This window comes from Erinaceus europaeus, chromosome 5 (assembly GCF_950295315.1).
Source record: "Erinaceus europaeus chromosome 5, mEriEur2.1, whole genome shotgun sequence".
In the NCBI taxonomy this organism is placed as follows: Eukaryota; Metazoa; Chordata; class Mammalia; order Eulipotyphla; family Erinaceidae; genus Erinaceus; species Erinaceus europaeus.
In genome coordinates, this window is record NC_080166.1 from 839,512 (window position 1) to 853,546 (window position 14,035).

General features: G+C 46.2%; 1 protein-coding gene across 4 annotated transcripts in view; it reads right to left on the reverse strand.

The window, feature by feature from the left end:
- The window catches only part of NUP155 (nucleoporin 155), a 48,892-nt gene that overhangs the window by 19,623 nt on the left and 15,234 nt on the right, over positions 1 to 14,035 (reverse strand). For all 4 annotated transcript variants that reach the window (XR_009549898.1, XR_009549899.1, XM_007532033.3 and 1 more), the window contains exons 11-21: positions 13,156 to 13,308; positions 12,053 to 12,153; positions 11,437 to 11,607; positions 10,815 to 10,925; positions 8,953 to 9,047; positions 7,617 to 7,705; positions 7,102 to 7,164; positions 5,890 to 6,037; positions 4,794 to 4,860; positions 2,403 to 2,518; positions 420 to 517 (exon numbers count right to left, since the gene is read on the reverse strand). Coding sequence is in view for 2 of the 4 variants with exons in the window: in XM_007532033.3 (XP_007532095.2) it covers positions 420 to 517; positions 2,403 to 2,518; positions 4,794 to 4,860; positions 5,890 to 6,037; positions 7,102 to 7,164; positions 7,617 to 7,705; positions 8,953 to 9,047; positions 10,815 to 10,925; positions 11,437 to 11,607; positions 12,053 to 12,153; positions 13,156 to 13,308 (1,212 nt within the window). In the remaining 2 variants the exon portion in view is untranslated. The remainder of the gene's footprint in view (positions 1 to 419; positions 518 to 2,402; positions 2,519 to 4,793; positions 4,861 to 5,889; positions 6,038 to 7,101; positions 7,165 to 7,616; positions 7,706 to 8,952; positions 9,048 to 10,814; positions 10,926 to 11,436; positions 11,608 to 12,052; positions 12,154 to 13,155; positions 13,309 to 14,035) is intronic.

The following is a 14,035-nucleotide window of genomic DNA, read 5'->3' on the forward strand; positions in this document are numbered from 1 at the left end:
AGTAGTGAAGCGGTGCTGCAGTGTCTCTTTTCCTGTCTATCTCGTAGTGAAGCGGTGCTGCAGTGTCTCTTTTCCTGTCTATCTCGTAGTGAAGCGGTGCTGCAGTGTCTCTTTTCCTGTCTATCTCGTAGTGAAGCGGTGCTACAGTGTCTCTTTTCCTCTATCTCGCCACTCCCTTCTCAACTTCTCTAGCCAATCAACAAGCCAGTACTTTATACTGTCAACTGGACCTGGAGGTATGTCCACTGTGCCCGACTGAGTAAGGACACACACTCTAGTGTTGTTGGTGCACAGCCCCTAACCGGGGTGGAGCAGACAGCGTGCCGATTGTGTGCAAAGGTCCCCGTCTGCGGCCCCGGCCCTTGGCGCCATCACAGACAGCCGAGTGTCCCAGCCTGACCCCGAGGAGCAGCACCTACCATGGAATTTGCGCTGCAGCTCCTGCTGCATCTGCTGGCTGTTTCCGTTTTCGGGACATATGAACCCGAGAAGCCTCTGCTGCGCCTTGGCGGGAGCGCTGGAACAAAGTGCAGAAAGGCTCTGTGCAGCCAGACTGAGGTGGCAGCCTTCTCACACAACACAAGCATTTGAGGGCAGAACTACACCACGACGCGACTTCACACCACACTCCTCCCCACCCCCTGGCAGTCCCCACGCACTTTCTGTAAGCTTGCATGACCTGTGTGTTTCATACAGTTCTATTAGGAAATGTTATGAATATTTTTCCTTTCTGATTTTCTTTTTTTTTTTTTTACCAGAGCACTGCACAGCTGTCTTGTAGTAGTGCTGTGGATTGAACCTGGCTGGGACTTTGGAGCCTCTGACTTGAGAGTCTTTTTGCAGAACCATTATGCTATCCCTGACCCAGTTTTTCCATTTCCATTTTTTTTTATTATAAACCTTTTTAAAATATTTGTTTACTCCCTTTTGTTGACCTTGTTTTTTTTTTTTTTTACTGTTGTAGTTACTATTGTTGTTGTTGGATAGGAAAGAGAAATGGAGAGAGGAGGGGAAGACAGAGAGGGGGAGAGAAAGATAGACACCTGCAGACCTGCTTTACTACCTGTGAAGCGACTCCGCTGCAGGTGGGGAGCCGGGGGCTCGAACCGGGATCCTCACGCCAGTCCTTGCGCTTTGTGCAACCTGCGCTTAACCCGCTGTGCGTATGCAAGACTCCCTTATAAATCTTAAAAAGATTTATTTTTCCTTTTGTTGCTCTTGTAGTTTTTTATTGTTCTTATTGGTGTTGTCATTGTTGGATAGGACAGAGAGAAATGGAGAGGATGTGGTCTGGGAGGTGGCGCAGTGGATAAGGCTTTGGGCCCTCAAGCATGAGGTCCCAAGTTCAATCCCAGGCAGTACATGTACCAGAGTGATGTCTGGTTCTTTCTCCTATCATTTCTCATGAACAAATAAAATCTTTCAAAAAAAAAAAAAGAAAAAGAAAGAGAGAAATGGAGAGAGGAGGGAAAGACAGAGGGGAGAGAAAGATTGTGAAGCGACTCCCCTGCAGGTGGGGAACTGGGGGCTCAAACCGGGATCCTTATGCTGGTTCTTGTGCTTCACGCCACCTGTGCTTAACCTGCTGCACTACCACCCGATCCCCATTTTTCCTTTTTTATTCTTCACATGTTTGAAGTATCTCTAAGAGCAGAAGGGTAGGGGAGTCGGGCTGTAGCGCAGCGGGTTAAGTGCAGGTGGCGCAAAGCACAAGGACCGGCATAAGGATCCCGGTTCGAACCCCGGCTCCCTACCTGCAGGGGAGTCGCTTCCCAGGCGGTGAAGCAGGTCTGCAGGTATCTGTCTTTCTCTCCTCCTCTCTGTCTTCCCCTCCTCTCTCCATTTCTCTATGTTCTATCCAACAACGACAACAACAATAATAACTACAACAATAAAACAACAAGGGCAACAAAAGGGAATAAATAAATAAAATAAATATTAAAAAAAAAAAAAAAGAGCAGAAGGGTAGTAATGATAGCTGTCTTTTCTCCGACACTTTTTCCTCCCACCAGTGACTCAGTTTAGTCCTTGCAAGGACTCTCAAAGGCGAACACTGTTTGGAATCCCAATTGGGCTAGCAGAACGTATGGTCTGCAGGCCACATGCTTTTCCATGCATGAAGTGCAAGCTGGCCATGGGAGAACTGTGGACTCTCTGAGGAAGCCCCACGGATGGTGAAGCAGTGCGTCTCTCCCTATCTATCTCAAGCAAGAAGAATGAAGACGTCTCTCACGAATGACAGAAATCTGCACAACAAGCAGCTGGTACCCAAGAAAAAGTACACTACCCAAGGGAACCATTTTGCTGGTCCTGAACTTACTCGTATTTTCAGATTTTATAACATGTAAACAACATCTCTGTAGGAAAAAACAAAGGAGTAAAGAAATCTTATTTATTCTTACTTAGGATTTCCTAATGGCCCTCCAGCAAACTGGGAGTTCCTGTCTAGAAATTCTTGTAGACCTTTGAGTTCTTGTAGTACTGACTCCAAAAGCTGAGAAGGAACACTACTTTCAATCTGTAATGATATTATTTGTTAACAGTTAAAAATCACTGAAAAATTCGTGATACTAAAAGACACAAGCACAGACACACACACACACTCCTCTGTATATAACTGAATATAACATTGGAGAGTCCTCCTAACTTCATAAATAGTAAAGTTAACACCTGTCTCCTCCCTTTTAGTCCCCCAGAGCAATGCTCAAGCTCTGGTCCAGGGACTGAACCTGGTGCCAGTGGTGTCGCAAGCATCAAAGTCTCTTGCGTAGCCACTATGCTATCTACCAAGTCTTGTATCATTTCATTTGGTGAAAAGAATAAAGGACTAGACATCACATCACTGAGGCATGGGAGGCGGCACATTGCATGAGGTGTTAGGCTCTCAAGATGAGGTCCTGATTTCAACCCCTAGAATCTGGTTTTCTCTCTCATTAATAAAGATATGAATAAGCAAATATTTATGTAAGATCACAGTGCTCCCTTCTGCTCTAATTTATTGAGGTGTAATTTACAGATGGGGGCTGGAGATACAGCATAATGATTTATGCAAAAGATTTTCGTGCCCAAGGCTCTGAAGTACCAGGTTCAATTCCCAACACCACCCAAGTCATAGCTGAGCACTGCTCTGGTAAAATAATAATAATAATAACAACAACAACAATAATAAAAGAACTTAAAAAATTATAGAAAGGAAAATACAAAAAGAGTAAGTGAACACTTGATAATTTTTTTACTTTTTAACATACTAATCACTCAGCCCACAACATCCTACCACAGGAAGAGCTGAGCTTGCTACTAATTCATGGAAACAGACTCTGCTGAGCAGATACTCAATAAATAAATAAATAAATAAATATTTTAAAAAGTGACTTTTCAAAGGGCATCAGCAGCCCACAAGGTGGCTTAGGTGTCGGGCCCTCAGCAAGAGGCTTTTAGCTTGGACCTTCAATGCAAACGTAAAGACTGACGCTTGGGGAGCAGGGCGGTAGCACAGCGGGTTAAGCGCAGACGGAGCAAAGCACAAGGACCAGCTCAAAGATCCTGGTTCAAGCCCCTAGCTCCCCACCTGTAGGGGAGTCACTTCACAAGTGGTGAAGCAGGTCTGCAGGTGTCTGTCTTTCTCTCCCCTCTCTGTCTTTCCCTTCTCTCTCCATTTCTCTCTGTCCTGTCCAACAACAACATCAATAACAACAATAACTACAAAATAAAACAACAAGGACAACAAAAGGGAATAAATAAATAAATAAATATTAAAAACAGACTGATGCTTGGGCTCACTCTCTGGTGTTATCAAGTAAATCTCAAAAAAAAAAAAAAGTATCAGGGGGCTAGGGAGGTGGTATAGTGGTTATACAAGACTTTCATGTCTAAGGCTCTGAGGCCCAGATTCAATCCCTGGCACCCGTGTAAGCCAAAGGTGACCAGTGCTCTGGCTGAAATGAAGGTGTGTGTGTGTGTGTGTGTGTGTGTGTAACATAGTTTAAAGAGATATGTGGCATCTTATTTAAAAAAGATAACAGCATAAGATCAATTATACTCATACTTCACAATAAAAAAATCTTCAGTTGGCAAAATAGCTCAGCATCTGAAAGTCAGCCTGGTAGAGTGAAGCCAGAGCAGTGACCAGTCCCCCTACTTCAGCTCATGGCAGAGTCCAAGGACATATTCACAGTGCAGCATAGGAGTATCCCCCTGAGAGTCAGTGCCGGGCCCACCAAGTCTTGGAGGCATCTTAGTGCTAGGGCCCAGCCTATCAGTGCCCTTCACATTATGTGAGGGAGACAGATGATTTCCTCAGAGTGAATTATCAGGCTCTGATCGTTAAGAACCATACTTGTCAGAGCCAGGTGCCGGTACACAGGTTGGGTGTATTCTTCACCATGTGTGTATTCACCGGGTTCAATCCCCTTCGGCACCTGCAGGGGGAAGCTTCCAAAGCAGGGAAGCAGGGCTGCAGGTGTCTCTCGCTCCCTCTCTACATATCTCCCTCTCTCACCTCAACTTTTCTGTTGTATCTAATAAAAAAGAAAGAAAGAAAAGGATAAATGGCCACCAGAAACAGCAGAGGGTGCAGTGATATCCTGGTGGCAATGACAGAAAAAAGAAGAAAGAAAAAGTGTACTCATCAGTCCATCGCCAACAGCTGACACAAGGCATGGGGTGGGCATTTCACTGAGCAAGTACACAGCACATACACGACAGAATCATCACTGAGCGTGGTCTGGAGGTGGGGCAGTGTGGACAGCCCCCCAGCCTCACAGACTCAACACGCTCTACCCCACAGGACTCACTGCAGTGATGTCTCGGCTGCCGCTCTTGAAGACTCTCTCCACAACCAAACTAGCATCCCAGATGTTTCTGCAACAAAAAGGGGCATTTAGTGACTATGCCTCAGACGAGTAAACTCAACCTGACGCTGTTGACTGGCTACGGAAGAAGGGCAAACGCTAGGAGAAGACGGGTAAAAGCAAACACACTGCAGCAGTCAATGCCTTTCTGTTTATGCTGTTTCAGAAACAAGTGGTTCCAGTGACTTCATGAAGTCACGTGAGGGGTGAGGAAGGAAGGGCCAGGCCCGGCCCGCTCTCCGAGCTAGCTCCCGCATCCAGTGCTGCTGGAGTGCTGAGGAGGCCTGGACGGCTGCTCCTGCTCCTGGGACGGAGGCTCAGAACACAAAGCAGACTGAAAGGGCTTTGTGCGGCCCAAGTGAAAACACACTCCCCTAGTCTACGGACCTGATAATGAACTGGACGGCATGACTGACTGACCACAAAGACAGCCAGGTCCTTCACCCTCCCTATCACTGCCACCTAAGTAATAAGACTTTGATCTCATAACAAGAAGTCTATTTCCTAATTTTTTATTTGGTTTGGCCTGAAGATTCCTCCCTGGTCAAGTAAAGGACATGGAAATGATGGGAAAAATTCTTAAGTCTAAGCATCAAGACACACTGTATTTTATCTTTCTGGCCCCACCCCTGCTATGGAACTCAGCTACCACCAAGTAGCCCCTGGGCCCCCTGCTGGAGGAGGAGAGACCAAGTGCAGAACAATGCAGATCCTCTAGCTGAAGCCATTCAGGTCCAGCGTGATAACATGATCTTATACATGTAAGAGTCCAGCCAAGAGACAGAGCTCTCTTCAACCCAAGATCAGAGCAAACTCACCGATGATGGGCACAGCAGAATTAGGAGGTGGCTTGTAACATTATATGTAGAAACAACCAATAAAAAAGGGTCAGACAATAGAAGAGGTTGAATGCTACAAGATAACCTTAATAGTGGCCAAGAGAGGTTCCATTCACTGCCCAAGTTTACAGTGAAAATTACGAGACTACACGAGAGGCGGAGGTGAGCAGAGCAGTTGGCTTATCTATTAAAAAACTCACCCCATGATTCGAGAAAAGTAAATGCAAATGCCATTGTGTTTTCCCGAATACACAATCTCAGGCCCAGTCACACAGCTCAGACTTGGGGCCTGAGCTGCGGGGTTTCCTGGGGCACACAGTGGGGTTGACATGGCAGGAGGATGAACACCTGCGAGAGAAAAAGACAGCATAAGCCTCACTGTGAAGCACTGAGTGTCGGGAGATGGTGCAGTGTGGAAAGCAATGGACCTTCAAGTAGGAGGTCCCGAGTTCAGCCTCTCTGCCCCATGTGCTGCAGCCACACTCAGGCCGGTCTCTGTCTCCCTCTATTTTGTGCCCCATGTGCCAGCCATGCTCTGGATTGTGGGGGTCTGTCTCTCTCCCTCTCTCTCTCTCTTAAAAAAAAAATCCTAATTCTCAGCGATCCAATGTAATTATATACAGAATCATATGTAAGAACATTTATCAAAATGCCAGAATAAATAATTCATTTTTCATTTTCTTTCTTGTAGGAGGTAATAAATTTGTTTTTCTTAGTTCAAAGGAGGATGGGTTGGGGCCAGGTGGTGGTGCATCTGGTTGAGCACACGTTACAGTGTGCAAGGACCCGGTTCGAGTCCCCGATCCCCACCTGCGGGGGGAAGCTTCACAAGTGGTGAAGCAGTGCTGCAGGTGTCTCTCTGTCTCTCTCCCTCTCTATCACCCCTTCCCTCTCAATTTCTGACTGTCTCTATCCAACAAATAAATAAAGATTAAAAAAAAAAAAAAAGCCAGGCTGGCTTTCAGGTATCAACAAAGCAGGATGAAAGAATTTCAATCACTGCACACTGCTGGGCGGGAGACAGAATTAATCATGTAGACTTCAGGGTCAGTTATTAAAGTCTGATACTCAAATCAGTAACTTCTCAGGGTTTACTACTAAGGAATTCCCAAGTAAAAACATTCCTTAATGAATATCATTGCTTTCTTGGGTGTCTATTAAATACATCATTTTGGGTGGGGTTATAGCATAATGGTTATGCAAAGAGACTTTGATGCCAGAGGCTCTCAAGTCCCAGGTTCAATCCTCCACACCACCATAAGCTAGAGCTGAGCAGTGCTCTGGTTAAAAAAAAAAAAAGTAAATCACATCATTAATACAGTAGACAGGTTACCATTTTTCGTACTAAGCGTAGTAATTCACAGTGCTTGTCCTCAAAAAAAGAAACAATCTAAAATAAGGAAACGAGGTACCTTGAACTGGTGTTGCCAAGAAGGATGGATTTGGGTAGGGACTACCACCAGGAAGAGGAGAACCTAGACAGGAAAGAATGTCAAGGTGAGGAAGGGACCTCCAGTCCTCTGGATCCAGTCGGTCAGACACGGGCTGACTCTAAGGCTAAGAGGAAGTGAGTGATGCTGTCACCCCAGCACAGTAAAAACTCAGAGACACAGTTGCTATTGAGTATCTCGCCTCCTTCCTTTCAAAGAAATAACAAATGAGTTCTGAGAAAACGATCGGCTAGGAACTACTTTGTTCCCTAGTAGACAGTAAGGTTTCAATAGTAATAATAATGACAATGCCAACAACAGAGGAATGTACCACCACAGTTTAGAGCAAGGCATCTATAAAGTTATCAATACAATGACTGCAAGAAAAATGTACAGGGACATTTTATCCATTAAGAGCTGGGGGGGTGAGGGGGATGTCCAACAATGTCTCAACAAGTCCCTCCACCATTAGTTTCATTTCAGTCTTTCATACTTACTGGCGTAGACAGGAGACCCCAAGATGGGCCCGACATTGCTCGGCGTAGGGAGAGCGGTTGGAAATCTCATCTGGGCTTCACCACCATACCTAGTTTCGTGACGAGAGGCTGAGTTTACTCAGTGAAACGCAGCATCTGAAGAGCTGGAGTAAGACTATTTAGGTTAAAAATACACACAGGGCTGGGGAGACAGCAGGATGGTTATGTAAAAAGATTTTCAAGCGACTGGGTGGTGGTGCACCTGGTTGAGCACATGTCACAGTGCACAAGGAGCCAGGTTCAAGTCCCCAGTCCCCACCTGGAGGGGGAGACCTTCACAAATGGTGAAGCAGGGCTGCAGGTGTCTCTCTGTCTCTCCCTCTCTCTAACCCCCCTCACTCTCAATTTTCTGGCTATGTTTATCCAATAAATAAGTAAAGATTAAAAAAATTCAGGGGGCTGGGCGGTGGCACAGCGGGTTAAGCACATGTGGCGCCAAGCACAAGGACCGGCGCAAGGATCCCGGTTTGAGCCCCCGACTCCCCACCTGCAGAGGGGTCGCCACACAGGCGGTAAAACAGGTCTGTAGGTGTCTGTCTTTCTCTCCCCCTCTGTCTTCCCCTCCTCTCTCCATTTCTCTCTGTCCTATCCAACAATGACAACAATAACTAAAACAATTAAAACAAGGGCAACAAAAGAGAATATTAAAAAAATATATTAAAAAAATATATATAAAAAAAAAAAGATTGGATCCAGCCACGTCCACTACCATTATAATTCTTGCAGATTTCTCACTTTTTTGCAAATAAATTTCAGTAATGCCTAAAAGGTTACCAAATGCTTTGGCAAACCCATAAACTACAACACCGGTCAATGCAACTGTTTCGTTTTCTGATTTTTATTTAAAAGCATTATTCCGTGAGTCAGGCGGTAGCTCAGCGGGTTAAGCGCACGTGGCGCAAAGCGCAAGGACCAGCAGAATGATCCCAGTTAGAGCCCTCAGCTCCCCACCTGCAAGGAAGTCGCTTCACAGGCGGTGAAGCAGGTCTGCAGGTGTCTGTCTTTCTCTCCCCCTCTCTGTCTTCCCCTCCTCTCTCCATTCCTCTCTGTCCTATCCAACAGCAACAACATCAATAACAACAACAATAAAACAATAAAGGCAACAAAAGGGAATAAATAAACAAATATTTTAATAATAACACAAAAAGCATTATTCCTCTCTGCCTAATGGTGGTATAAGGGATTGAAGAAGGGAAGTCTAGCATAAAAATTTCGTGCAAAAACCACCCAATGACGTCTCCCCACCAATGCAATCACTTAAAACCATGGTCTGGAATGACAGAACCCTGCCGTGTACCTGAAGAAAGCCCTTGTGGCCCAGGCAGACACCTCTCTGTCACAAGCAGCACTGGAACAAGCAAGGATCAGGCAGGTAGCGCAAGCCTGATCTTCCTGTTCAAAAAGGATAGTCTTCGGTTAGCATACGGATTTCAAAAGGAATTTCTGTTTACTGTTGTCTCCAGTCTTTAAATGTGTTTCTAGCAACGAGCAGGTGCATGGTGGACAATTTGCGAACCAACTGACCTCAGGTGCTAGGAAAAAGTAGTAAACAGACTAATTTTAACATTTCCCACGTAGCGTTTTTCTTTTTATCCATATTCTACTTAAATTCTAACTTATTCCATTTTTTTCTTTTACTTTTTATTTTATTGTTGTTGTTGTTAATGTCGTTGTTAGATAAGACAGAGAGAAATGGAGAGAGGAGGGGAAGACATAGAGGGGGAGAGAAAGACAGACACCTGCAGACCTACTTCACCGCCTGTGAGGTGACTCCCCTGCAGGTGGGGAGCCAGGGGCTCGAACCGGGATCCTTATGGCCGATCCTTGTGCTTCGCAACACATGCGCTTAACCCTCTGTACTACCGCCCGACTCCCTAGTCATTTACTTTTTATTATTTATTTATTTTGCCTCCAGAGTTATTGCTGGGGCTCGATGCCTGCAATACGAATCCACTGCTCCTGTGGATTTCAGTTTTTTGGATAGGATAGGGAGAAATTGAGAGAGGAGGAGAAGATAGAGGGATAGAGAAAGACAGACAGACACCTGCAGACCTGCTTTACTGCTTGTGAAGCGATCCCCTGCAGGTACAGAGCCCTTGCGTGGGTCCCGACACTCCATACTTACTATGTGCACTTAACCCGTTGTGCCACCACCAGAGACCCCCCCATCTTTTACTTCTTAGTTAGGAAACAGTAACAGAGGGCTAGCAGTGATACGCCTCACTAAGCACACACATTGCCATGCACAGGGACCCAGGTTCAAGCCCCCCACTCCACTGCCCACCTGCAGGGAGGAAGCAGGTGGTGGTGTCTCTCTACTGCCTTCCCTCTCCCTTCTACATTTCTGTCTGCGCTCCGTCAAAAAGAGAAAAGGGGGTTGAAGGATGGCCCTTGGGAATGGTGGGTTTGCTGTGTAAGCACCAAGCCCCAGCAATCACGCCAATGGCAGTAAAAGGAAGAACAAGATAACAAAGAGAAACTACAGAGACAGGGCCCCATCCTGTTCTGTTCAAGTCAGAGAGGCGCTACTGGAATTCGTCTTCACACTCAGCTTGAATATTCTAAGCTTCATCTTCTCAAGTCTAATCATGACAAGGAATTAGTGATGTCTCCATCACTGCTGCCTCAAGTTTTTCTTAGGTGAGTAAAGAGGAAAAAAAAAGATTAAACGGTTTGTTGCGGCCAAGGAAGTGACTCAGGTGGCAGAGCCCAGGCCTTGCATACACAAAGATGCAAGTCTGAGTCTCAGAATTTATTATGTTCTGATTTCTCTCTCTCCCCTTAATCAATTAAAAAAAAAAATTTTAAACATTTATCTTCATGAAAGACCAGAGCACAGCTCAACATAGGGTGAGCCAGGGTTAGAGCCTGGGACCTCTGGGGCCTTGAACACATAATGAATCTGAAATAATTTCCATAATTAATTCTGTATGTTCATCGTATAACTCAAGCATCACTTTCACCAGCACACTTTAGTGACAACCTCCCAAGAGAGGTGAAGGATCCGGTTTACCATGAACCACACAGTACACCCGCCCCGCTCCCCACGTCTGAGAGACTAAGAGACCGGGAAGAACATGTGAGTATAGCAGTCTTGTCTCACGTCAAGTTTAGTTACACTTCCCATCGTTTCTGTGTGTAAAAAGCCTCGAGAATTACCTGGTGTAACTTAAAAAACCTTTCGATGTCTTCTCCATCTCCGCCCACGTTGCTCACGAGTAGATGTCTTAGTTGATCTACAGGTCTAAGCTTATGGAACATGAGGCTCCCCTGACAAGACAAAAAGGAACGGGGACAAGAGACGCCTGAGGGGGGGATTTATCGAGCGTGGCGTGGCTGAAAGGCCGGTGCAGCTGAACCGGACAGTTTAACAAAAACAGTAACTTCAAGAATAGGATGAAAGTTAGTCAAAAAGATCCAAATTCCGACTTCCAACCTGCCCATATGCCCATAGAGAGAATAAAGTAATAAAGCGCGTTCTTGCGGCCAGGAAGCAGGTCAGACACCAGAGGACCTGACCTACATGCCTGGGGCGCCCGCTGGTGTCCAGTACGGATGCCCCAGAGAGCTGCTTGGACCCGCCTCTGTCTCGGGCAGAACTCTCTCACAGGTGATGAACTACACATCTGAACCCAAAGCCCCGCACACTACCCTGCGGCATAGAGACCAGGCGCGTGAGGCACACGTGGCTCTCCGCCGACTGCGGCTGGACTTGGCAAACAGCATGGGCAGCCTTTCTCCACGGGTGTCCCGCCCACGAGGGTGGAGGGTGTGCACAGACCTGTGCTGACAAGAGGACAAACTTCTTCGGCGGCAGCACGTGCTGCTGTACGACCACTGGCGAGTCCGTTATGGGAATATGGTCCTTGTTTAAGGGCGTGATGATCTTATCTACTTTGAGCTCGTCTATGGCAGAAAGAGCCCACGAGTGGCCATCCACACGGGCTGTCATCTGTATACAGAACCAGGCATCCTTATTAGCTACTGAAAGCAGGCCTAAAAAATCGACGTCATACCATATACCAATATGTACTTTCAGGACATGATGAAAAACATTCTAAAAGTTCTAAAGATCACGACTTCTAGAAGCAGAAAATTAGCAGGAATACTTCGTACTTCTAAATGTATTTACGTAGAATTGTTGAAGCAAACATTAAGAAATAAGAAGATAGTAGATAGTCCCTTTCTTTCTCTTCCTCCTCCTCTTTTTTTTTTTTAACCAGAGCATGACTCAGCTCTGGAGTAAGAGTCTCTTTGCAGAATCATTATGCTATCTACCTCCGCCCATAAAAACGTTTATCTTTCCCCTTTCTCTACCTGAAAAAGAGACAGTGAAGCCCTGAGATAACAAAAAGATTTTTTTCAAAGAAAACTTCACAAGACTAAGGACAACTTACCTGGGTTTCCATCATTGGTCTTTGGAAAGGAAAAGTATCATGATTGATACACCACAAAATATCATTATCTTCATTTTCTGAGGCTGCCATCAGTAAAATACCTAGAAGGTTAGTAAACAAATCGTACTTTATGTGCCAAACGCCACTACCCAGTAACCTTGGCACTGCCAGTATGTGCAAATCCACAGCTCTAGCTGCCATGCTCAAAGTATTATCCCAGGGAGGCGACGGCTGCACGGAGCAGAGGGCAAGGGCTACCGAGCGGCCAGCCCAGCACCGCGGACATACACGGGCGGGGTCTTTGTGAGCACTACCTCTCGTTTCTCTTTGCCAGTGTGGGGTGGGGGCTATAAACAAAACCCTGGAAGTAACACAGTGACTGGTGGGCAGACTCGTTAAGTAGTCTACCTCACACACTGCCTAGCCCAGGTTAGGACATACTCGGCCTTTTGTTTTTTTCCCTTGAAGATTTCATTAGTGAGAAAGACAGGAGGATAGAGAACGAACCAGGCTTCACCCTGCTCCATGTGCTGCTGGGGCTTGAACTCAGGCCCTCATGCTTGAGAGTTCAGTGCTTTATCCACTGAGCCATCTCCCAGACCACGGCCTTTTACTTTTTTTAAGATTTGCTTAAGGGTCAGGGGAGACAGAACGATTATACAAGACTGACATGTCGAAGGCTCCAAGGGCCCACATTCAATTCTCGACACCATACCAGAAACTAGAGCTGAGCATATATATGTGACTGATTTCTTTCAGGAGCTCGATAGAGGGTAGGGGAGAGGCCAAAGCGGCTCTCTGGCATATGCGTGCTGGAGAATGAACCTGAGATCTCATGCTTGCAGATTTGAAGCCCTACCCCTGTGGGCCCCTCGGCTCACTGGGTCTCACAACACAAGGCGTAGAGACAGGACAGCAGTAACACACAGGACTCATATGAAGCAGGCTTCCACTTGGAATGTGTTAAGATAATAAAAAGTCTAATTTTATTGGGAGACTTCTCGTTTCTGAGTGCCTCGAGGTGCATTCTAACTGCAATAGTTTAGGAATCCTATCTCAGTCTCATGGTGTTTCGGAGTGGCCGACAGGCCTTCGCGGCTTACCTTTACTGTACAGGGCTTTGTGCACTTTGGAAGGCTTTTCCACTGTGGAGGATGCTGAGAAGCCGGGGGGCAAGCGGACATGCACCAGGGTCAACGTATTCGGTCTTGCTAGAGGCTGTCTGAAGGGACAAGTGCTGAAATATAACCTCACACCTGACGGGGGTAAGATCACTCGTTAGCAGAGAATAAAAGGCTTCGGCTACACCTGTGACTGAAGGCTACACGGCGTTCTTTCTGGCCACGCCGCACATCGTCCTCCTGACTGACTCCAATCCGCCTGCACACTCCCAGCTAAGGCTGTCTTCGCTCTTTTTTTAATATTTATTTCTTCCTTTTTGTTGCCCTTGTTGTTTTACTGTTGTAGTTATTGATGCCATTGTTGTGGGATAGGAGAGAGAGAAATGGAGGAGGGGAAGACAGAGGGGGAGAAAGACAGACACCTGAAGACCTGCTTCACCGCTCGTGAAGCGACCCCCCTGCAGGTGGGGACCCGGGGGCTTGAACCAGGATCCTTACGCAGTTCCTTGCGCTTTGCGCCACGAGTGCTACCGCCCGACTCTCCAATTAAAGCTTTTTAAGGCCATGTCACTCATGTCCTAAACACAAACACAGGGACAGGGTCACTTGCGTCCTAAACAGACAAACCCGCGGGCCTGAGAGGCCAGGCTACACATCTCTGTAGAAAGCACAGTTCCTATCCATCCAGGGACCTGATTCCAGTTCAGGCTGTCAATAAACATTAATCACTTTAACTTGTTTTTTTATATTTAACTTTTTAATTTTTTAAAATCTTTTTTTATTCCCTTTTGTTGTTCTTGTTTTATTGTTGTAGTTATTGTTGTTGGATAAGACAGAGAGAAATGGAGAGGAGGGGAAGACA